The sequence below is a fragment of the Stegostoma tigrinum genome, chromosome 18, assembly GCF_030684315.1.
Source record: "Stegostoma tigrinum isolate sSteTig4 chromosome 18, sSteTig4.hap1, whole genome shotgun sequence".
In the NCBI taxonomy this organism is placed as follows: Eukaryota; Metazoa; Chordata; class Chondrichthyes; order Orectolobiformes; family Stegostomatidae; genus Stegostoma; species Stegostoma tigrinum.
In genome coordinates this window covers 5,682,619-5,708,041 of record NC_081371.1, presented here as the reverse complement: position 1 = coordinate 5,708,041, position 25,423 = coordinate 5,682,619, and the positions used below count along the sequence as shown (strand labels likewise).

Genomic DNA, 25,423 nt, shown 5'->3' with positions numbered 1-25,423 from the left:
TAGTGTGAGCGAGTTTTGAGAAGATTTGTAGCTCAGGTTGAGGTTCTGGATGTGAGTTTGCTCGCTGAGCTGGAAGGTTGGTTTTCAGACGTTTCGTCACCATTCTAGGTAACATCATCAGTGAGCCTCCGACGAAGCGCTGGTGTTATGTCCCGCTTTCTATTTATCTGGTTAGGTTTCCTTGGGTTGGTGATGTCATTTCCTGCATTGGTGATGTCATTTCCTGTTCTTTTTGTCAGGGGATGGTAGATTGGCTCCAAATCAATGTGTTTGTTGATGGAGTTCCGGTTGGAATGCCATGCTTCTATGGCATTCCAACCGGAACTCCATCAACAAACACATTGATTTGGAGCCAATCTACCATCCCCTGACAAAAAGAACAGGAAATGACATCACCAACCCAAGGAAACCTAACCAGATAAATAGAAAGCGGGACATATCACCAGCGCTTCGTCGGAGGCTCACTGATGATGTTACCTAGAATGGTGACGAAACGTCTGAAAACTAACCTTCCAGCTCAGCAGCAAACTCACATCCAGTGTAGTGTGATTTGGGTACATAGCACAGAATCAGCAGGGCAGTGCAGGATGACACGGATAGGGCAGATTGGCAAAATGTTGGCAGGACAGTGTGGTCAGGTCATCAAAGTTTGGGATGGTCAGTATGGCACTGTGGGAAAAGCAATGCAATGACAGGACATGGAGTGCCAGCAGAGCAAGTCAGTTACAGAGTAAACCCTTGTTTAATACATTTTCCCATTAAACCAAATATTAAGTTATGGACTTTTAAGCACTTTATCTCTCTGAAAAGCATCCTTATGCATCTGTAATTTATACCAACTACATCATAAACCACTGTAGCTTTCATTATTCCTTCTTATATATTGTGCGCAATGCTATTATTCTGCTTCATTGACCTAGCAACCTCAACTTTCTGTAGTCTCATTATCTTCTCCTTCCCACTGCTTTTTTCAGAATCATCTCACCAAACCCTCTTCCACATCAACTCAATTGCAATTGTACAAATTTCCAACATCACTTTTCCTTCCGATTTATAGCTGGAATAGTTATGTATTATAGAAGGCAAAGAAGAGCACCAAGCAAGGTTGAAACATCTATTAAATATCTCTTCTAATGGCTCGATGCCTTCATTCTAGGAATGTAGATGTCCAGATCAGTGCTGAGTGGACTAATTTGAGCCAGGCCCATGTTAAGTTTTTTGCTTATCATTATTCATTCCCTTTGATGTTCTGTCTACATTATGTGTTATGAGTTCATATGTTTGCTTGCGAACAGCATCATGGAAAACCTGATGGCAGCAAAGATTCAGGAGTTGAAGGAAGGGAGAATAAATAACTGATAACAATCACGATGTGAGTCCTTCGTGTCACAATCCTGCATCCAGCCACAATGGTATATTTAAAGTCAACCTGTGTTTGAGGCTTGAAGAAAAAATAACAAGCTAACATTGCAACACTCAACCACCATTTCCCTATTTCAAAATCTTGCTCAGGTCAGATTAGTCTATGTAAAAGAAAGTTCTCCTGTAAATTTAGCACCAGACTCTGAATATGTTGCAGCTCATCCAAAAAACCATAACACTGCACAACAATTTCAGCAACATAGAACCTGAAATGAAAATCTGAAGGGTCCGTAGAGACAAATTCATCACGCACCCCCCCCCCCCCCGCCCCCAACAAAGCTACAAACAGGTTTCCAACAACATTAGAATCTTTTTAGACCCAATTCCACTAGATTTACCAATACTCACAAAGACATGCATGCAACCAGCAGAGAGAGGTGGGATAAGTGGAATGACGGGGAGGATTTAACCTCCAAATATTGGCTAGAACTTAATTTCCCCTCTCTCCAAATCTTCCATTTGCCCAATGTTTCTCTAAGGTTGCCAACCCTGATTGATTGGATAGGTTCCTTGTTGGTGTCTGATCAAATGACATCTCACTATTAACCATCTGGTCCAAAAGTTCCTTAGTCTCTATCTCTGTTTTTACGATGAAAAGAAAGAACATAGAATTTGCATGCCCCAATGAATTTTATCTGGAGTTGCTCATGCCATTTGGAAGATTAATTTATCTTTCTTTCAGGAAACTCTAGGACAATCTCAAATGCTTGACTACTCTACTGCAACTCACCTTCACTTCACATAACTCTGTACATGTGATAGCACCTCCATTATGGGCCCACTTCTGTTTGGCTCAGGAATGTTCTCAATGACATACTCAGAGGGGGAGTGTGTGGAACACTGATAGCTAATGTAGTAGCTACGTCTCTCCATTGTGTTGGACCTCAGTGAGTTGTCACAGCCTTCAGCTCTGAGTCTGAAATCTTGCCTTCTTTAAATCCATGCAGTCTATTGCCAATATACATTGAAGTGCTTCCAAGACAAAGGCACTTTCCGCCAAATTGTTAAGATGCTCGGAAACACATCTTAAAAGAAGACAAAAATGTTTGACTTAAACAACCAAACTGCAATAAGGTGCTTAAGAAAAAGAGCTAGCATGGAACAGGGTCAGAATACAGAGAGATTTCATGTTATCGAGAAATTCCAGCCACACACGGGTTACTGTTGAACTGACTGCTCCATTATTATTCATTCATTTTCGAAAAGTCATTGATAACTCCTTACTTCAGCCCTTCAGGCACCCAGTGGTTTCAAGATGATGGGGACAGATTGGGGGAAGAAGGGGGGCTTCTTATTGGTTATGAGTGAAAATATACTTGTATCTTTCAACAGTGTTTGGGATGCATGTATAATTGTGTGAAATAGAATAAAAGTTAATTTGTGTGTGAATTAACAATTGAAACTGTGCAGACTTTAACTGATAATCAGTAGCTTTTATGCCCCTTCCCAGATTTAATGATCAGGTATTTTTTCTTCCTTTTTATATATAAACATATGTATATACATATAGAACAGATACAGACTCACTTGAATGTTTAAATACATGAAAATAGCAGCAATGCCAGTAACCATTAAACCTTTGAGAAATTCCCACCTAATGAAAAAAAAGTCAAGTATTAAGTGTTAATTACAAATGAAGAGGAATAAGTTCCAGCTGTCTCCTCCTAACAGATAATCTTCATGAAAGAGCCTGACAATCATAGGCAGCAAAGCACAAATAATGCCATAAAATGTTGTTTCTTTGGTGTCAAATGTCATTTTGTTTTTCTATGTATGAGTGACTTATTCTTTATCCACATCCTTACACTCACTCATAGCCAGCTTTCCTCCTTGATGGGATTGCACTTGGTTACTGCAAAGCCTGGCCTTTAGAATGTACAGTGAACATGGATATAATTGATCAGACCATATGAATGTACTGAGCACTTAAGCTGACTTAGAAATCAACTCAACAAATGTCAGCCTATAACAACCTAAAGGCTATGTAATTACTCAATTCATAGAGGAAGTTAATCTTTGTAAAAATTCAATCATTTTTTTCTTAATGCAGTGTGGCCCACTTCATTAGTCACTAGCTACGTTTGGCTAATTATACCTTCAGATGTGGCTTATAGGGGATATAGATGTATTTTGGATTAGTAATCAAAAATGATTCACATTAGGCATGTGATGTTAGTGTTATTCACATGACTTATGTGTATGTTTTGTGTTTGTTGAAAAATGGTGACGAAAAGCAGTGTAATATTTATTTTACTTTGTTATTTACTGAATAGTGCTAGATTTTTTTCAGTAAAGATACACATGTAAAGTACATTTACTTGTATTGCAAGAGGGTGTGTAAATTATATAGCTGTGACTAAAACTGGAGCTCTCGCCAGTGAATTCTATTGGACGACACTGCTCTAAAAAAACACATACGCAGCACAATCAGAAGCGAAAAGACAGAAATTAAATTTCTCGTCTTAAAAAAGTAGGGCTGATTATTTTCAGAAAGAAAACAAATAACCAAAAGAAAAACAATGAACAATTAATTTAAAAAGTTTAAAACAGCAGTTGTTGAAGTACCACACTGAACAGGAAAAAAAAACTGACATGTTCTTTTACAAAATGCCAGTCACCCCAAATTTGTGTGGTGAGTAAAGACATTCTGCTCTTAATTGTTGCTCTCTGTTTTTAAAATATTCATTCTAATAAGAAGAAACCTAACTTGTAATTGTACCACTTTAGATTCTCAAGCTGTACCCTTGGTCTTGGATGTTTTACTAGCAGGTCACAGTCAAACTTACAGAACAAAAATGCGAGGTGTCAGGCCAGTCAGAGCCACTGGTACTATAGATCCATTCCTAAACTCTTTGTTCTGCTTCCCTCATGTCTCTGATCAAGTCAATGAGTTACTTGGGCACATTTGCCTCAGACGGCCACAGCCTTCGCCATGGATTGTAATGTGCTCAGCTATGGTGACATGAAGGAGAGACCAGAGTTGGCTTCGGTGATCCAGTGTCACAGAAATGCGGGGACAGTTGAAACCTGCTTCTGGCCAGGTCTCTTCAAAAGTCATTGACCATCATATCCTGAGGGGTGTAAAGTACACACGTGCAGGATTGTTTCAGCTGTGATGCCTTCTGGACCGCTCTCAAGGCTCCTGCAGGGTACCAGAAAGCATCCACATCAATAAAAGGGTGAAACATAGGAACAGGAGGAGGCTACTCAACTTCACAAGCCTACTTCACTGTTCAATAAGATTAAGCTAATTCCAAGAAACTATGAAGATAGGTGAGAAAATTGACAGAAGAAATGTGTCCTTGCAGGAGAAGATTTAATATTGAGTTGCTTAAGGGAAATAACTGAATGTTTTCTGTTTATTTAATTGGAAAAGGTCACCACTTAAAATGTTGCAGTCATGGAGGAATTGTTTTTTAAAGAAATGGCAGAAGCAGAATGTTTTGGTGGGCTGAAATAGATGTGTTCCAAAGGTGACACCAGAAAACATCAACTTCATGTACCTAAAGTACCACACAGTACACAGTTGAATTACCTAGGAACATTGTGCAATTTGGCAGCTCTCATTCTTCCCCCAACTTGCTAGTACATGCCATTTGTAACAATGTGGTCATACCTTCCATGACTGAATCAATGTCAAGACTAATTGTTAACAGATAGTCAGTAATTCAATGACAGTTGGCACCTTAAAGAGCAATAGGACACAGAGTTTACTGACAAGACTTGATATTGTTAACAGGACATAGGTGTCCCTTTATATTGGTGGGTCAATAAGCGGAGAGCAGAGGGGATGCATCTGTATTACAAGAACTATGTATAGACTACTGGTAGATTTGAGAGCTTGAGTGTCAAATGGCACTTTGTTGCTTGCAACATTATGTTCTGTCTACGTTGACAGGCTACCTGGAGAGGGAATGATGAGCTGCCAACACCTGAGGAGTTGTAAAGAGAAGAAAGGACATGCAAACTCAGACTGTGTTTCTCCAAACGCAACCCTACACTCTTAGTCCCAGTCCTTTCACCATGCAGAGCCATCATGCCCAAGAGTTGTGACTGGGAGGATTGCCTTAGCATTAACACCAGCTCCATTAGATCTATTGGAAGTCTGGAGGAATTCTTGTCCTTTTCTGTAAGGCACTAGAAGGGAATATGTTTGGAACATGACAGGAAGCTTTCTGCTAAAAACAAAAATGACAGCAAAAATACCCCCCCCCACCCCCTGCACGCGTACACACACACACACACACACACACACACACACACACAAAAACTGTGGAACTCAGAACTGTCACAACTAACATGCCTTAAGAACAGAGCTAAGTTGAATCAGGGTTGTGCAATCACGATTAATATCTATTGGTATCACATCATTTAATGAAGCTTTCCTCATCTCCCTACATTCTGAAAGGCGCCCTGGCAGCCTCTACCTTCACAAGGAGGGTTTGATTTAGGAAAAGATAAGCAGCTATTTGTTTACCCAAACAAAATATAAAATAAAATGAAATTGAGAAATCAACTGTAGTTCGTTTACTGAACTTCAATTAAAAACTTCAACCAAACTCTCAGGGTAGCTTCCAGGGTCCCAAGTTCACAGGTCTTTAAAATATTTCAGAGATTAAATATCCACCGAACATGTGTTGCTTGACTCCCCTTCATACATCATCTTCACTGGTCAGAGGTCAATTGTCAGGCTTTCAAAATTTGGTTTTTTTTAATTAATGTCTGATTTTTAAAAAAAGATCTGTAGTTTTCATCCCGTGACCGAGCACTTTCCTTCCAGTTCATTTCTCAACTACCTTCTCAAGTACAAGATGCATCGTTGCTTGTTTCAATTCAATACAATATCTTTGTTGTTTTTGAGCCTTAAAGGTAAGGGTATTGATTGACCTTGGTTGGGCTCAATGGATATCCGGTATAGACAGCTGATGCCGGTGAAGCGTTGATATATGTCTGGTGGGCGAATTGGGCTTGATACTGACTTGGGTGGATGGTCGGAGATGGCAGTACCCTTGGTCCCATACCAACGGGCATCTGGTGGACTATCCCTCCAGGATGAGTGGCATAAGTATGCCTGGTAGACCCCTGTGATGCCACAAGATGAGCCACTGTGCCTGTAGGTGCAAGGGCAGCAGGTGTGGCATAGGTGTACAGGTGAGGCTGCCCAGATAGATGGGCTGCTGCCAGATGCGGATGCACAGTAGAGTGTGAAGGACTACGATGTGGGAACGAATAGGGTGCCTGAGCAATGGTCGGTGTAATGTAAGCTTGCTGCCTCCGATGTCCATGGTTGCCACTCCGCTCCTGGATCCCTGTCACGTGTGGCTGAGCCTAAAAGACAACACATGCTGTTAACTGATGTAGAGAGAAGCATGTTGAATGACCTAACACAGTCAGCTCCAGAAGTATTCATATTGTTTTTGAATCATTCTTTCTCCTGATAACCCTGATTAGAGGAAATCCTAAGAAGCACTGACGTGAGAGGGAATCTCACTAACTCTCATTACTTACTCCAGTAGGATACCATCCAACACACAATCTTATACTCTCAATGCCAGGTTTACGATCCATCTTAGATCCTATGCTCACAACCGGCGAATCACATCAGCACTCCATCCTACGCTCGGACCTGGACAGATCTCAACCAAACACAACCTTATTGTCAATATGATATACCAGATGCGCTCCAACCTATCTTCACAACTAGAATGGGATCCCAGCCATTGTGAATTAAGAAGTCGGAAGCAAGTGAATGAGGATAGAGAGAGGCGGACAGAAATGAAGATAGAGTTGTCAGAGATTTGATGCAAAAAGGTAAAAATCAAAAGTGAGTCAATAGAGATGAGCTGTGAGTGGGCAGAGATAAGGAGAGAATGGGAAGGGATCAGAAGCAAGTTGGCAGACATCAGGAGAAAGCAAACAGGGATTAGGAGGGGAAAAAGCAGAAAATAACCAAAAGGATTTTGATGAGGAGTGAGTTGTCCTAGATTAATAACAAGTGCTGACTTAGAATGAATGTCCTGATATGTGTCCAAGTACCTGACTGAGATTGAGGGGTTGCTGTTGAAAGGAATGGGCTGTTGACCTCTGTTGCCGGTAAGATGATATTGCTGAGTAACTTGCTGAAGAGTGGGTTGCACTGGATGTCGTTGTGCTGGAGTTTTTGGGCTTGTGGCTCAATGAATGATGTCCCTGTGTGCCTGAAAAGTAACGAGAATTTTAGTAAAAGAAATGCTCCAGCTGTGCAATAAGGAAACCAGAGACTCAATTTTCTGATTGTCATAAATCTGGACAAAATACATTAATTAATGCCAGTTGGAAAATAATCTTATACTCTTAATGTCTAATTAAAGGGACAGACCTGACAGTATAATCTATTTCATAAGTTTCACGAAATAAAATTCAATCACTCAACAAGGTCTTTGACCGTAAATCAGATAGTGAAAGGCCAATGACCTAAGATGAACCCATTTGAGGTTAGCTTATGAGCCTGATTTATGTCTCAAGCCATTTGTAGAAATTCTAATTAACGTCCTTTAGCATTGCTCACAAATCATATGCAGTTTTTTATGACAAACTATGTAAAGGGCAATGCATTATTTAACTGCTCAGGTGGGATTATGTCCCATTAAAGCCAAAAATAAAGAACAATAGAATGGTTACTGGACAAAAGCAAGCCATTTAGCCCATTGTGTTTGTGCCAGCTGTCTTGAAGATCGTTTCATCTAATACCACTCCTTTATATATTCCCTATAACTCTGCAAATATTTCCTGTCAGATAATAATACAATTTTCTCTTGAAAGCCACAATTGAATCTGCACCCACCACACCCTCTGGCAGCGCACTCCAGAGGCTATTACTTTTTTTCCCTTTTGCTAAGTCAACGTTCTCTGGTTTTCAATTCTAATGGGAAGAAGTTTCTTTTTCCCCTTATTTACACTGTCCATATACTCACAACGTTCCTCTGTTTGAAGTATTATCTAATTAGATCCATACCCCATCCTTCCCTCGTAGTCCAACAAACCTTTTCTTTTTGCAAGGTGTGGAGCTGGAGGAACACAGCAGGCCAGAAGTGTCCAGACCCAAAATGTCAGCTTTCCTGCTCCTCTGCTGCTTGACCTGCTGTGCTCCTCCATCTTCACTCTTTGTTATCTCAGACTCCAGCATCGGCAGTTCCTACTGTCTTTTCTTCTGGCATACTGATCCAATTTCTTTTTGAAAGCTGCTCTAGTTTCTTATCATTTAGAAAATACTCTAATTTATCTATCCTGAGTCTAACCTTCCATCAATCCAAAAACATCTACTTTAGCCATTAGTAAAACTATTAAACACTGATCAAGAAAGAGGTCAACACATAATGGCTCTGAATAATACCTGCCTAACTGTCCAGAATTTGCAAAGGCTACATGTAATGGGCCACAAATGTTCATTATCTGTGCTTACTTACTGGATTTCATTAACAGCAAAGCACATCTTGGCAGAACTCTCCTGTGTGAGACAAGGCTGACATTTTGCCCCAAATTGCTACTTAATTATTCCTGCACAGAAGTGAACATATGTGATCACTAAGTGCAGAGACACTTTCACTCAGATGATTTTTCCTCGCTTTGACTCACAGAGGTGTAACAGTTGGGGCAATTAAAATCAGAAGAGTTACTGTCCTGGAGACAGGTGGTGACATAGAGATGGTGAGGGCGAAGTTTCATACAAGTGGCCATCAATACAACCAACTGTGAACTGAATGCAATACCAGAATGTTCTAAGACACAGGAATATATCTTACTGCTTACTCATGAACAGCCAGAAGAATCAACACCAGCCTGTGACTGAACTCCTTCAGTCATGACACTGCCTGGCTTACTTATGAAAGATAAAAGAGGTACTGAAAGCAAACCTGGCACAAGGCGGTCACACCCTGCCACAGTATCACTAGACTGCGTCTTGAGAGGTGGGACAATAATGGTGCGTGGGTTCCCACAGTAGTGGCTATCTGACCGTCCTTTGGCCTGGTTGCTTGCACTGCTGCTGATGGTGTGCTGCTGTTGCATGGCATATGGGCTGTTGTTGCTCGAAGAGTCAGAGTCTGGCGAGTCGTGCACTGTGACACAGCTGATGACATTTTTCCTCTGCTTCGACAGTCTGCTGAAAAAAAGGAAAGAAAACACCTTCAGCACCGATTTGGAAGCTGAACTTTTTAACCAGCCTACCCTTCAGCTTCCTCTTCACACAGTACATTCCTGACTCTTCCTGAGGTTCAACCAGCAATAGCTAACCTCCAGGAAATTCCCCACATTTGCCATTCTTCTTATGTGATTTGTGACAATGGGAGTTCATGGAAAATTTATCCGAATAAAGAATAACAGCTCAATTTGATCCATTCCTCACCCAAGATCCTTCATTATGCATAAACATAATCTTTAACAACAATGATAACCCGGACTCTCATTTCCAACTTTCTGAGCATTCCAACAGTCATAGACTCTCAACGAGTTGTCCTGACTGAGATCAGTTTATTGAATAGTCTTTACGCTGGAACCTCCAGTCCCATATCCCACGGCAGCTGACTGAATTTAAATGAATCATTAAGGAAGATACGGCTGCGCACTTAGAAAAACTTAAGTCATTGGGGAAGTCACCGTTATTTTGTGAAAGGAAAATTATGTTTAACCAATTTATTAGAGTCCTTTGCAGGAGCAATATGCCATGTGAATAAAGGAGTCTGTACTGGGACCTCAACTATTTCAACTTTATGTCAATGATTAGATGAGGGGAGTGAAGCCATAGTAGCTAAATCTGCGGACGAACACAAGTACAGGGAAGAAATTATGTTCTGAAGAGGACAAAACAAGGTTGCAGACCAATATAGATAGGTTAAGTGAATGGGAATAAAAAGTGAAGCTGTTCACTTTGACAGGAAGAATAAAAATTAGAGTCTTATGTAAAGAAAAAATCTTGACAAAATTTCAAGATGAAAGGGATCCAGGTGTTATTAGTGCATCACTGAAAGTGAGTATGCAGGTACAGCAAGTAATTAAGAATGATATAGTTTGTTACAGGAGGAATTGAACATAAAAGCAAGTGTGTTTTTAATTGAGTTATGGACAACCACCCTACGACAGCTACTGACAAACATATAGATCCCATACCCAAAACCCAGCAAAACTGGGGTAGTGTACAAAATACCATGTAAGGACTGTGAGAAACATGACATTAGGCCAAACTGGAAGAAAATTGACAAGAAGGGTACATGAACACCAACTAGCCACCAAGAAACATGACTAATTCTCACTTGTCTCACTACACACAGATGACAAGGGACACAAATTCGACTGGGACAACATATCCATAATCACACAAGCCAAACAGACATGCCAGGGATTTCCTGGAGGTCTGTTATTCTAACTGAAAATTGATTAACAAACTCATTGAATTAGATCCTGTGTACAAACCACTGGGAAACAGAACCAGAAGTAATACCAACCACCCAGCAAATCCGGGCATATAAATAACAAGCGGGACAGAAAATTGATGCATCACCGGAGGTGCATTGACCATTTTACCTAGCAGACTGATGAAATGTTTGCAACCAAACCCACCGATTTTAGCAAGCGTGTCTGTAACCTCAAAAGCAAACTTATTGAGCGTTTCCGATTCATTCAATATGTCAAGTCTGAAGCATTATTTTCATGTCAGATACTTAGCTAAGTTCGCCCACTTTCCCAGCCATTAAATATTCATCTCTTTGAGACAACTATCGCATTCCTCTCTCAAAGAATTAAAAGGATTCGTTTTTAACAATTGTATTTGGCAAGGATTTGACGTTATACGTATTCGCTGTAGTGCATCATTTTAAAGTTTCACTTTTAATTCCTCTGATTACTGTAACTCTGGGCCCTCTTCGTTTACTCTGGTCACGGATCAGTGGGAGCAATTACTCATTTACTCTGATCATTTTACTTTGCAATTATATAGACCTTAATCAGACCACTCCATTGCACAGCCCATGCCAGTAAAAATGATCCAGTTTCTCAAGACTTCCTTTATATTTGTAACCCCTAATTTCTGCAAATAACCCAATAAATCCATTGCTTTTCTGATGAACGGTCTAGGCCCGAAACGTCAGCTTTTATGCTCCTAAGATGCTGCTTGGCCTGCTGTGTTCATCCAGCCCCACACTTTGTTATCTTGGATTCTCCACCATTTGTAGTTTTCATTATCTCCAATAAATCCATTCTGCAGCTTTTCCATTTCTTTGATGTTATTCTCATAATAAAATGATCAAAACTCTGCAGCGTTTCAATTGGCCGTAACCCTCATTTGCTGCCTTGTGCAAATTTCAGTGTTGATCCTTCAACTGTGAAGTCGAAATTGGTGATGCATTCAATAAATAAGACGCGTCTCAGCACAGACTTGTTTGGAACAACCACTGCTTCTCTCCAGTTCAAAATACTTTTCTTTAACCCTATGTTTCACCTTTTGTTTGACAATCGCTATCCTTGGTGTCACATTTTCCTTAATTCTTTGTGCCATTATATTTGGCTGAAATGAAACTTTAGCAAATCCATATAGATTTTGTTTGCTAAATTTCCTTATCGATCTTCATTTTGTTTCTTCAAATAATTCTAAAAGTATTACTTTTGTTTCAGCAATCCATGTTGCCCAATTAGTTCACTTTGCTTTGAATTAAATCTAAACGACCTGTGATTTCTTGGATTATCATATTTTTGTTTTGAAGAGAGGAGTCACATTCCAATCCAAAGGGATAATTTTGCGTCCCACAATTACAGTGTGTGCCATTCCTTCCATGGCTTGTCTTGTATATTATGGGTGTAAAGACTCTTTCCAGGTAAGTGATTTGATTTTATGTGGGTTAATTTCCACTTCTGTTAACATATTACAATCTCAACTCTGAAAATCTCACTGCCTTGCTTTCTCTTGCCATAATAAGTTGCTAAAAATTTGATCTCTGCTCTAATAATGTTTTGTTAGTAATTATTTCCAAATCTAATCACCAGCACAAACTCTATTCAAAACATTCTCAAATAACATTGTTGTTTGAGCTAAAGTCTTGATTTGGTTTATTAGTGCTAATGAAGTCAGTAAAGAATTAAACAGATAGTTGTTAGATCGTGAAAACCATTTTTACACGCTGACATGCCTAGCATAGATGCATTTAAAACAAAAAGAGAAGTACTTGACAGTGTAAGGAATACAAGGATTCTTCATAAAGCAAAAAAAAATAAGGTTGGTAGGGGTTTTTGTGACGCCCAAACCCTTACAGCAGTGGACCTAACATCTTTTTTGTTGGAAGATTCTACATCATACTGCCTCTTATCTCTTCACCTGTTGGGAACTCGTTTGTGTTCCTCCTCTTCGTCAGTGTCACTGCTGATGGTGATGACACTGACTGCTGGGCTAGGTGTGTCAGGAATGACTATGGTCTGCCTCTGATGCTCATGGGTTGTGCTGATGGCCTCCCCCCAGCCACACGTTAAGGTGCTGCAGGCTGGACTGTCCTGCACCACGGCACACCTTGGTGGGGTGTTCTCCTTCACACGTTTCGAACGCTGAGGGGAGTGGGAGTTGAAGCTTCGGGTGGAGGAGACTTCATAGGTTGACATATTCCTGTGTAAAAGGAGCAGAAACATTAAGATGACATGCACCGAAAGAAAAAGTCGACATTTCTGTATGCTTATACTGTCAGAAGAAAAAGCCTGTTCTTACTTAAGGTCTTGAAAACAATTTAATCCTGTAATTATGTCTAATTTGAATTTGATTTCCTTTCCTCTTCTCCTCCTAAAGGCACTGACTCATATTGGCACACAGTTCCACAGCTGCTGGCTCCTATCTAGCATCTCAGCCAATTGCTCCCTTCTCATGTTTGCACCTAATTCTGAAAGGCTCCACAATAATGATTATTGTCATATCTAAGCCTGAATCTTACAACCAAGGGTATAGACTTTCCAGTAAGGAGAAGGTAGGGCTCAATGACCAATAAACAGGAACAGGATATATGGTCGATCTTCTTTCACATTTTTTTCAGGGGAATTGAGGCATATTGCATTGCTGTTAGGCTCAGTTAACACAGACTGGAGAGTAAAACTCACAGTTCTGATGAGTTTTATTTTATCTTAGTAAATTCTAATTATTTTGTTCTCCCCCAGTACCCTTCAAACAAGAAAATTACGTGCGGTTTTTTGAAAAATTGTTGAGAACGTCACAATTTAAGCACCAAACATTTAGGCATGACATGAGTTCAATAACTGAGAATCAACCATCGCAAAACATGCAGTTTTTACTCTGTGAACCTCCAGAAGCATTTCACCATTACTAGTTTTAAACATGGCAATCCTGTCATCTGCTCCCTCAGAGCTTGGTTATCCAGCTCGGAAAAATCAGAGGAAGTCCCAAATATTCTTCGACTAAACAATGCCAATAGACAAAGCCTGCCAAAAGGGTCATATAAATGACATATTCACTACAAATTAAAGTTAATCTGATCAGTGTAAAGTCTTCTATATTTCAAGAAAGAATGCGTGGTATAGGACTTCAATGAAAAGAACAAATTAGCGCAGAGAAATTGTAGAAAGGATCTGCAGATACAGTGGTAGTAGGAACTGCAGATGCGAGAGAATCTGAGATAACAAGGTATAGAGCTGGATGAACACAGCAGGCCATGTAGCATCAGAAGAGCAGGAAAGCTAACGTTTTGGGTCTAGACCCTTCTTCAGAAGTGGGGGAGGTGGGGGGGATTCTGAAATAAATAGGGAAAGAGAGAGAGGTGGATAGAAGATGGATAAAGGAGAAGATAGGTGGAGAGGAGACAGACAGGTCAAAGAGGCGGGGGTGGAGCCAGTGAAGGTAAGTGTAGGTGTGGAGTTGGGGGGGGCGATAGGTCAGTCCAGGAAGGACAAACAGGTCAAGGAGGCGGGACGAGGCCAGTAGGTAGGAGATGGGGATGGGGCTTGAGGTGGCAGAAGGGGATAGGTGGGAGGAAGGGTAGGTTAGGGAGGCAGGGACAAGCTGGGCTGGTTTTTGGTTTGTGATACCACCCGAAGGTTGCAGGAACAGCACCTCGTATTTTGTTTGGGAACCTTGCAGCCCAATAGTATCAATGTGGAATTCACAAGCTTCAAAATCTCCCCTCCCCCGACTACATCCCAAAACCAGCCCAGCTTGTCCCTGCCTCCCTAACCTACCCTTCCTCCCACCTATCCCCTCCTCCCACCTCAAGCCCCATCCCCATCTTCTGTTTACCAGCCTCACCCTGCCCCCTTGACCTGTCCGTTCTCCCTGGACTGACCTATCGCCCCCTAACTCCACACCTACATTCACCTTTATTGGCTCCATGCCCCCTTCTTTGTCCTGTCCGTCTCCTCTCCACGTAGAATCCCCTTACCTGCTCCCATTTCTGAGGAAGGGTCTAGACCCAAAACGTCGGCTTTCCAGTTCCACTGATGCTGCTTGGCCTGCTGTGTTCAGCCAGCTCTACACCTTGTTATCTGCAGTTACAGTGGGCTAGTCACATGGAAAAGAAATTCAAATGTTGCATTTTCCCCTTGGCAATAGCCTCTGTTCTGATGTCGGCTTATATGGCTCATTGTCAACTTTCGTTTCATAATGCCCTTATGATAGGCCATGTGATGTTTTACTACATTAAAGGCACTATATAAATGCAACTTGCACCACTACCAAGAAAGCAGGGTATAAGACTTTAGTCGGCATGCTTATGCTTCGTTGAAACATACTGTGATAAGTTTAGCATGCTTGATTCAGGTGAATTTGGGCCAATGTTTTCAGAACTCTGACCACCATGGTGATCCTTGTCTGTTGTTGTTGATAATTAATGTAGATTGCTTCATATAACTAACTCCAGTGTCATTGTATCATAAGAGAATCATTATGGAACTTTTTCTTCACGTCAATTTCTACACTCCATAAACGGAGCAGATTGAACTCAGAACCTCAATAATTTTGGTTTCGACATTCAATAATAATAGTGTAAGATTGTGATTTCAAGTCCCACTTGAGTCAAGGTACCCAAACTAACCTGACATGCAAGTGCAAGAGGAAGATGCCATCTTTTGCAAATTGAGTGCTGTGTTTCAAAGGTATTGAGGCAAACTGCATTGCTGTTAGGCTCAGTTGACTTAGTACAGACTGATAACTAAATTTGAGAGTTCCAATTTGTTCTATTTTCTCTCTGTGGATTCTGATTATTTTGCTGTTTCCCCAATACCCTTCAAACATGAAAATTAACTGCACCTCATTGAAATAATTGTAGAGAATGACACAATTTAATCAACACATTTACGTGTTTATACAGTATGTTAGTGATTACATTTCTAAAGTACTCTGTCAGCTGTAAACCACTTAAGTTATTGTGAGGTCAGAAATGGCACAACATATAAATACATTTTTTCTTCATCAAAAGAAACGCTTGTTAGACTATGTGGTTATGCCCCTGTCTTCATGGCATCTGGCGTAGCTTGTGGCATAAGTGTCTGTGTGCAAATCAAACTGTATTTGTTTCTGGAATAGCAAGCCCAAATGTGCACCATCACTTTCCAAGGCTTTTTTCACCCCACCACAGTAATGACAGTATACTTTGATTGACCCATTCTACGCACCTAACAGAGGACTGCTGTTGCTTGTTCTTCTTTGAGGTGGAGCTTGAAGTGGGCTGCTGTCTCATTACATGAGCGACGCCAATGTTCAAAGGCTGAGCAGATGGCAAAGTGACATGACTTGCCAGGAGGGCCGGCTGCTGCATGATGGTATTGTAATGGCTGGTGTGCGGATGGGTGTTCCTAAGCCAGACAAAAATAGGTTAAAGGATACTTACTCAGCACAAACCGTCAATGTGTTTTTCAGTATTTATAAGTATTCAACTTCTTTCCAGAATTTTTCTCATTACAAAATTTTACAGGTTAGGATTAATTCCAAGAAAAATGAAGGCTCAGTGTGTCCTTTTGATATGGGCTCCAACTGCAATGGTTTCTTTCAGGCAACAGTTTTATAAATTTCAGGGCATGAAATATATTGGGCAGAGTTCACAATTAGGTTTCAAAGGAATGGCAGTGACAGGTGACACGTTCTTGTTCCAATTCTTATTAAGTGTCCAACTAGTGACAATCCTGCTTGATCTGTCTGTAAAACATGGTGGCAGCTTTAGTATAAGTGACTAGAACTGCATTAAACAATTCTGATTCATATGACCAGTAAGTGTCAAACCTCCGAATAGGAAAAAGGAGGACAGAGTGACCAGGTTTCTGCGGTGCTAAGTTGGATCCCCATCATGACCTGCTTGGATAGCATTCTCGGCTCTCGAACAGTGAAATGCACCAGGGATGAGTGGCAACTGATCGGTTGGACCAGTGATCTCACCTGAAAGGTTAAGACATGCTGTACAGGGATACGACAAAAAGGAGTGAAACAATCTGCATATGATTTGCCCACTCGTAAACTACACTATCCCAGCACGTAACATCGCATCAGGAGCAGGGATTCATCCTGTTCAGCTCAAAATAAACCTGTGTCAACAATTACCAGCAGTTTGGAGCTGACCAGAAGTTTGCATTAGTAAACGCTGTGATCTGAAAAGTTTAAACTTCAGTGCACCTTTTGGTGGAGAATCTTCAGAATGCTGTATGCCTTGTCCTCAGGATTAAGGTAACCAGGCTATATCTTACAGGAAGAGTGCTGACTCTCTGTTAGATATCTGTAAAGCCTGGTTAGGAGTCAGATATCCATCAATGCAAAGTACGTGATTAACGAACACAGAGTCTGAGCAAGCCACAGCTTTGACAATGATGTCAGCTATAGGCCATTACATGGTATCACGAGCATGCCAGGCCAGGTCGCCTAGCAGCTTTGTGGGACTAAAGGTTTCTGATTGTGCTTCATAACCTTCTTCCATCAGGAAGAAACTGACAGAAAATTAAGTGATAAAATCAAGATACTGCAGATGCTGGAAATCTGAAATAAGAAAAAATACTAGAGAAACTCAGCGGGTCTGGCAGCCCTCTGTGGAGGGATCGAACACAAGACATTCCCACTGTTTCTCTCTCCAAAGAGAAAATTAGGTCACCATTTCACTTGACTACAATGGTTGAACCTACCTCCAGTCTGCCAGTTGCTGGGCCCCTGCCATTGTCTCTGGAAGAACAGTAGCATGTTGCATTGAAGTGTGGGCTGCCACTCCTGTTAGTTGCTGCCAGGCTGGAGGCAAAAGGATCTGCTGGGTACCACCAGGCCAGGTCTGCTATAAGGAAGAAAGGCAAAATAAGGAATGCTCATGAGGTTAGCGTCCACCACCAGTGCAACTTCACTTGCTCTACATTGTCCCCCTTTGTGCCCAGTTTTATTCCACAATAATTTCCAAGTTGCCAGAAACTTGATTCCAAATTTTGATTGAATCCAGGAAGTGAACATTAGCACAACATTGGAGATCTATGACAACCTTCTTGATGAAAGGACTCCACACTAAAGGTGTATGTTAGTCCTGAGGTCGTGTAAATGCTACATTCACTGTCACACAGTGACCAGCCCATGATGGGAGTTCTGTCTAATATTTGACTTCACTCTAACTGAGAGGCACAAAGCATATTGCAGCAGCCACTGAAACACGAGTTCAATTGAAATTAAATGTCTCTGCAGAGAGTAGGAGATGGATTTTGGCTTCTGAAGCAGACATTTGTGGTTTTCAGCTCAATTTAGAAGATTGCCAAGGCCACTCAAGCAAGAACTATACTGTTCAATGTTCATTATGGGCAGTGCAGATAAAGTGGGAGATAGAGTTGGTCCTGCTGACCCTGGAAGAAAAGCACTGGCAGCCATAAGAGCGGAGGTGGGGTGGGGATGGAGGTGGTGCTGGAGGTATTAACTAGGAAGCCAATCTTAGTTCAAGCTGCTTTTAGGAGCTGTTAGGCTTTCTAACCCACGCTTATTGCCAGATTCACTATCTCGTCTTCCCCTGCACAGTAGCATCTCCATGGCAGCTGATACCTTCCATGCCAGTTGATGCTCCTCACCTATTCTTCTTTGGTCCCTCATATTCTGTGTACCAATTTAATGCCAATTTATGGCTTTAAGCAGCCTTGTAGCTTTCAGTACCTTCCACACTATTCATGGACAGTCCCCAGGAGCCATGCGGAGATGAAAAAAATAAATTTGAACAACCCAACACACCTTTTGCTCTTGCAGTTTTTATATTGAAAAGCTCCTGTTCATAAGATATATTTAAAGCTTTTAAATCTTAAAACAGTTAATCTCTTATAAAAGCAAATATACTTCTATTCAGATTTCACATTGAAGAAAACTAATGCTTCAGTTTGTCTTTTTAAGCTGTCAATCAATCTCTGAACTCAAGAACACCATACTGAGATAACTGTAGTTTTTGAAATTCACAAATGCCAACAAAAAGGTTTAATGAAATACATAACTAGATGCTACTTTTCCCCCCCTAACCTAGTTCTGTCAACCAAAGTGGCCAAGCAGAGGCTTTTTTGAAACTTTGAAGTTTCAGCTTTTTCCAAGCTTATAGAGCAAGTCCAACAGCATTTACATCTACTCCATCCATTCATGACTCCCCACAATGCTGTTTAAGAGCCTTGTAACAGCTGTAATGGTATCTGTTTGAACTCAAATATAACACAGTGTGGAGCTGGAGGAACACAGCAGGCTAGGCAGCATCAGAGGAGCAGGAAAGTTGATGTTTCGGGTCAGGATCCTTCTTCAGAAAGGAAGCTCAGAAATAAATAGGGAGAGGAGGGGTGGGGCTGGAGAAGATAGGTGGGATGGTGATAGCTGAGTGCAGGTAGGGAGTGGTGGGGATTGGTCATGAGATGGGAGGGGCAGATAGGTGGGAGTGAAGATGGACAGGTTGTATCAGGTCAAGGAGGCGGGCATGAGGGGGAGTGTTGATCATGAGATGAGGCCAGGGGTGGGGAGATTTTGAAATTGGTACAGCACACATTGAAACCATTCAGTTGTAGGCTCCTGAGGTGGAATATGTTGCTCCTCCAGTTTGCAGGTAGCATCATTGAGACACTGGAGGAGGCCCAGAATGGACATGTCATCCAGGGAGTGGGAGTGGAAATAGTTCACAACTGGAAGGTGTCGTCGTTAATTGTGAACAGAGCGCAGGTGTTCAACAAAGCGATCTCTGAGCCTCTGCTTGGTCCCACCAGTGTACAGGAGGACACATCAGGAGCAGCGCATGCAATAGATCACCTTGACGGATGTGCAGGTGATGCCTTGTCTAATGTGGAAGGTTTGTTTGGTGCCTTGAATGGAGGTAAGGGGGAGGTGTCAGGAGAGGGTGTAGCACTTCCTGTAGATGCTGGGAAAGGTGCCGAGGGTGGTGGGGCTAAAGGGGTCTGTGGAGCAGACAAGGGAGTTGCGGAGAGAGCGGTCCCTACGGAAGGCAAATAGGGTGGGGAGGGAAATATATCTTTGTGGGATCAGATATATGTGGCATAAGTGTCAGAGAATGATGTATTGGATATGGAGGTGGGTGGAGTGATATGTGAGGACAAGAGGGATTCTGTCTTTGTTTTTGCTGGGGGCACAGGATGTGAGGGAAACATAAGAATTGTGGTTGATGGCATTTTAAACCACTGAAGGGGGCAAGTTGCGGTCCTTGAAATAGGAGGACATCTGGGATGTGCGGGAGTGGAATGCCCCATCTTGGGAACAGACGCAGTGGAGGTGGAGAAATTGAAAGTAGGGAATCACATTTTTGCAGGAAGGTGGGTGAGAGGAGGTGTAGTCCAGCTAGCTGTGGGAGTCAGTGGGCTTGAAATAGACGTCTGTTTCAAGGCAATCACCAGAGATGGAGACAGACCTTTCTCTCCAAACTCTGTTATCTCTGACTCCAGCATCTGCGGTTCTGACTATTCAGTTTGAACTCAGATGAGTTCAGGTGTCTGAGTTAATCATGCCCCATCCATTTCTTTTCTAGCAAAATTTGGATCTGGGCAATGCATTTAAGGGTCTAAGAAGATATCCCAAGTCCGTGAAAATCAAACAAGAAATCTTCTGGGTTTCACTGACCATTGTCTATGCTGGGTATGCCATGAGGGTTTGTTGAAATACAACACCTTAGTCATTCCAACTACCTGCGTCAGAAGGCCAGGCTGGATCTGAAGAGGCTGAGCTCCTGGAGCCTGCGTAACAATTGGAAGAGCATTCTCCATTCGGACAGAGTACCCAGCATGCTTGGTTGGAGAAGCCTGCAATCCTGTTGGCATCAATGAGAGAACATTTGAGATGCAAGAAGAAAAACAGAGAATGGTCTGTGTGAAGTAGACAAGGTCTGTCAAGATTTGACGCACACTATTTTACAAAAGCAATCATCCTGCCAGATTCCAACAGCAACAGACACTCTCCAGTGCACTGCCCTTTTTCATATTCAAGTAGCATACCATTTGACCTTCGAGATCATCTCAGTTCAATATAATCCTGTTCTCATTCAACCTCACACTGTTTTCAGCAAGTGGGCAGAAATGGGAGTTCAGTCTGATTCCTATCCTTCTCTTGATCATCGCTAGTTCCTCAATCCAACTGCATGACATTTATAGCACAGAAATGGAATATTCAGTCCCTTAGGTTGTACTGCCTTGAGTTTCCTCCCATTCTTAATCTTACACCACTGACATGCATTTAAGACCATAAGACATAGGAGTGGAAGTAAGGCCATTCGGCCCATTGAGTCCACTCCACCATTTAATCATGGCTGATGGGCATTTCAACTCCACTTCCCTGCACTCTCCCCATAGCCCTTGATTCCTTGTGAGGTCAAGAATTTATCAATCTCTGCCTTGAAGACATATAACGTCCCAGCCTCCTTTATCTGAGTTACTCATAAATGTGCTCATACTATTTGCCTCAACCATTCTTTGTGATAGCGAGGTCCACATGCTAATCATTGTCTTGGTAAATCAGTTAATCATGAGTGTTCTACTGGATTCATTTGTGACTTTCCTATATCCATGGCCCTTTGTTTTGAACTCCACCCCAAGTGAAGTTTATGTCCACAATATCAAAGCATTCACAATTTGTAAGATGCCAGTCAGGTCACTAATCAGTCTTCTCTTGTCTCAAAATAAGAGCTCCAGTCTGTTAGGTCTTTATTGTAAACCTCCTTTTCCCCTGGATGCATGGGCAGGTACCAATCTCAACACTGCCTTGGTCTGCTGATTGCTAAGTAGGCCAAAGAATCTTATACTGGGGAATGGGGCAGCAGTAGATGAAACTACTTTCAGTACAATAGGAAATAGCGCCAGGTTTTTAAACTACAAAGATGTGAAGTTACCAAAGCAGCAGTGTAAAGACCCTAAGGCAAACAAAACACATCTCACCTTGAAATCCAGGTGGACACACAATCAAGGCTTGTTGGAAGGGGTCAGGACGAGCACACAGCTGCGAAGCTCCCGTCTGCAGTGGCATGCTCCTTTGGGCAACAGCTGCCATGGATGCTGCTGAAGGCTGGTAAAGTGCAGATTGGTAGTTAAGTAAGGAGACATCAGGGTTGGCAAGGGAAAGGGTGGCACTTGTGGATGTGGGAGCCAGGCTGTTGGCCTAAAGGGATGATGGGATTTAACACAAATAACAGGAGATGGTAAGCAAAGTTGTTTGGGGAGGAGAAATTAAAAAATAAGCACAAAATCTTGATTAAAACAATTTAATTTCCTGCAGCATGAGATATTAAGTTTAAAATGTCCATTTTTTTTGAAAAGGGTGAAAAATATGCATACTAGATCATTAGATTACATTATATATCATGAATATCTCATCTGGTTTGAAATCAAATTGTTGGAGCCTTATATTGGAAGAACAATACATATTCAGAAAGCCCTGAGTTTTGTTATCTGACAAATATTGTGTGACAGCATATTTACCAAAGTGCTGTTGAAAATGCTTGCTTCGTTTGGAATAGATCTTTTTAACCAATAATTATCTCGAAATATTAAACAAGAAGCAAAGGTCCAATTTTCCACAAAGTTAGTAATGTGTGGTTGAATTGCATTGACTTTCATAAATTATCTATTTACATAAATATCAGGAGCTGGATTAGGCCATTCAGCCCCTTGGGCTTGCTGTGCAGTTCAACAGGATCATGATCGATCTGATTGTAACCTCAGTCTGCATTCCTGTCTATCTACTGATATCCATTCATTAACCCCCTTGCATAACAAGAATCTACCCACCTCTGCCTTAAAAATATTCAGGGACTCTGCTTCCACCACCTTTTCAGGAATAGTATTCCAAAGACTTGCATTTCAAAAAATTCATCCAGTCTTTGTTATTAAATGGGCTACCCCTGAATTTTAGACGAGACTTATCGTTGTAAATTATCCCATAAGAGGAAACATCCTCTCTGCATCTACCCTGACAAGACCCTTCAGGATCTCTAATGTTTAAATCAAGTCACTATCTTACTCCAGTAGATGCAAGCCTAGTGTGTCCAACCTTTTCTTATAAGACAACCTACCTATTTCACACATTAGTCGTAAAAACCTTCTCTGAACTCCTGCAAATGCCTTGAAGTCCTTCCTTTCATAAGGTGATGAATACTGAGCACAAATTAGTTTCACCAGGGTCCTATATAACTGAAATATAATCTTCCTACTTTTGATGTCAATTCCCCTTGTGATAAGCGATAACACTTCAGGATCAATATAAATTTTGCAACTTACTCTAAACATTTAACTCTGGAGGCGCAATGGATTAAAGTCCGTTACTGGATATAACTGGGGAAGCATGGTAGCTCAATGATTAGCACTGCTGCCTCACAGCGCCAGGGACCGGGGTTTGACTTCAGCCTCGGGCGACTTTCTGTTTGGAGTTTCTCCCCATGTCTGCGTGGGTTTCCTGTGCACGCTCCAGTTTCCTCCCACAGTCCGAAAATGTACAGGTTAGGTGCATTGGCCATGTTAAATTGCTCATAGTGTTTGGCATGTGTGGCTAGGTGGATTAGCCATGAGAACGTGCCGGGTTACAGGGATAGGATAGGGGTGTAGATGCTCTTCAGAGGAACAGTGTGGACTCGATGGGCTGAATGGCCTGTTTCTACACTGTAGGGATTCTGTGATAATGCTAGGGAACAGTACTAGTGGGTACAGATCTATCACTGTCACATTCAAGTAGTAGTTTAGTGGGTACAGATCAGGCACTGTGGACTGTTGGGTTGACCAACTGGTGGATTCGTATCTTCCATTCTATAATACTAGAGTATTGTACAGGTGGATTCATGCCTATCACTACTACTGGGGTACAGTAACTTGTGAGCATAGTTTTATTACTGTATAATACCGGAGTACAGTACTAGTGGCTTTAGGTGTGTCACTGTCTATTATTGGTGGCTGTAGGTCTGTCATTGTATATTACTAGAGTATAGCACTAGTGGCTTTAGGTGTGTCATGGTATATTACCGGTGGCTGTAGGTCTGTCACTGTAAATTACTGGGACACAGTATAGATGGCTGTAGGCCTGTCACTGTGTATTACCAGGTACAGTACAGGTGGCTGTAGGTCTGTCACTGTATAATACGCGGATGCAGTACTGCCTCCTGCAGATCTGCTGCTGGAAATATTAGGCCATATTTGAGGTGCTTCAAGTAAAAATAAACCAGTATGCCAATACACTGACAGTATGATTTATTGCATGAGAAGGAAACTATCCAATTGCATAAAATATATGAACATTACAACCTTGTGAACAAAACTTCAACTTCATTAAAGCAGAAAAGGGAGGCACAGGCAACAAACTGAAGTTTTCCTAAGATGTCACGATTAATGCACATCTGAGGGAAAATTTCCAAAAGCCGGGTAGATATCAGTGTTGTAAACGTACTAGATCAGCTTGGCTGAGGGTGCGGATTGAGCATGTCTTCAGTATGATTGTCAGGACCCACGGTCTTTACAGTATCCAGTGGCTTTTGCCATTTCTTGATATCACACGGAGTGGATCAAATTGGCTAAAATCTGGCATCTGGGATGTTAATAATTTAGCAGGAGGCCAAGAAGAATCGTATATTTAGCACTTTTGGCTGAACATGCTTGTAAATATGTTATCTTTGTCTTTCACACTGATGACTTGGTTCCCCTATCATTGAGAAAAGGAATATTTGTGAAGTCTTCTAATACAGTTGTTTGATGTTCAACCTCCATTCATGATTGGAAGTAGGTGTACTGCAGAGCTTAGATCTGATCCATTGTTGCAGGATCGCTTAGTTTTGTCAATCGTATGCTGCTTATGGTGTTTTACGCATAAGGAGAGCTGTTTCGTAGCTTCACTCATAGTGGATCTCTCATTTTTAGGTATGCTGGGTGCTGGTTCTGGCATGCCCTCCTGCCCTTATCATTAAACTAAATTTGATCCTCTAGCACGGCGATAATCGCAGATAGGCAATATTCTGAGCCTGAGATTACACATTCTGGTAATATACAATTCTGCTGCTGCTGATGGCTCACAGTTGCTCATGAATCTGTAGTCTTGAGTAACTAGAAATGTTCAAAATTTATCCAATTCAGTACATGGTAGTGTCCCACCATGATGCTGAGGATCTTCTATGTGAATGTGCTGTGTGATGGTCATTCTGACCAATACTATCTTATACAGGTGCATCTGCAACAATAGATTGGTGAGGACAGGGTCAAGTCCCTTTCTTCTCTCTTGTTGGTTCACTTATCACTATCTGGAGGCTCAGTATATCCGCTATGTCTGTTTGGCCTTGACCAGTTCAGTCAATATTACAGCTACCAAGCCACATTTTGTAATTACAGCAAAGACCCTAAATCAGAGTACATTCTGTGCCATTGCCATCTTCATAGCATACTCCAGGAGCTCCAATATTGAGAACTGATTATCAGCTAAGGAGTGTTTTCATTGCTCATGGTTGACCTAATGCCAAGACACCTGATGGCATCCCAAGTCAATATTGAGAACTACTAGAGCAAATCTCTTCTGACCATGAACCACTGTGCTACTACCTCAGGG

The 25,423-nt window shown here is 41.6% G+C and overlaps 1 protein-coding gene across 4 annotated transcripts in view; it reads right to left on the bottom strand.

Annotated features, from left to right (window-relative positions):
• Positions 1 to 481: 481 nt before the first annotated feature.
• hipk2 (homeodomain interacting protein kinase 2) overlaps positions 482 to 25,423 on the bottom strand; it is a 253,012-nt gene continuing 228,070 nt past the window's right edge. For 2 of the 4 annotated variants that reach the window (XM_048548587.2, XM_048548590.2), the window contains exons 8-15: positions 21,784 to 22,003; positions 20,542 to 20,663; positions 17,542 to 17,684; positions 16,051 to 16,230; positions 12,764 to 13,045; positions 9,315 to 9,562; positions 7,459 to 7,619; positions 482 to 6,750 (exon numbers count right to left, since the gene is read on the bottom strand). In XM_048548587.2, coding sequence (XP_048404544.1) covers positions 6,286 to 6,750; positions 7,459 to 7,619; positions 9,315 to 9,562; positions 12,764 to 13,045; positions 16,051 to 16,230; positions 17,542 to 17,684; positions 20,542 to 20,663; positions 21,784 to 22,003 — 1,821 coding nt within the window. In that variant the 3' untranslated portion in view covers positions 482 to 6,285. The remainder of the gene's footprint in view (positions 6,751 to 7,458; positions 7,620 to 9,314; positions 9,563 to 12,763; positions 13,046 to 16,050; positions 16,231 to 17,541; positions 17,685 to 20,541; positions 20,664 to 21,783; positions 22,004 to 25,423) is intronic. The other 2 variants (XM_048548589.2, XM_048548591.2) reach the window with 2 other exon arrangements.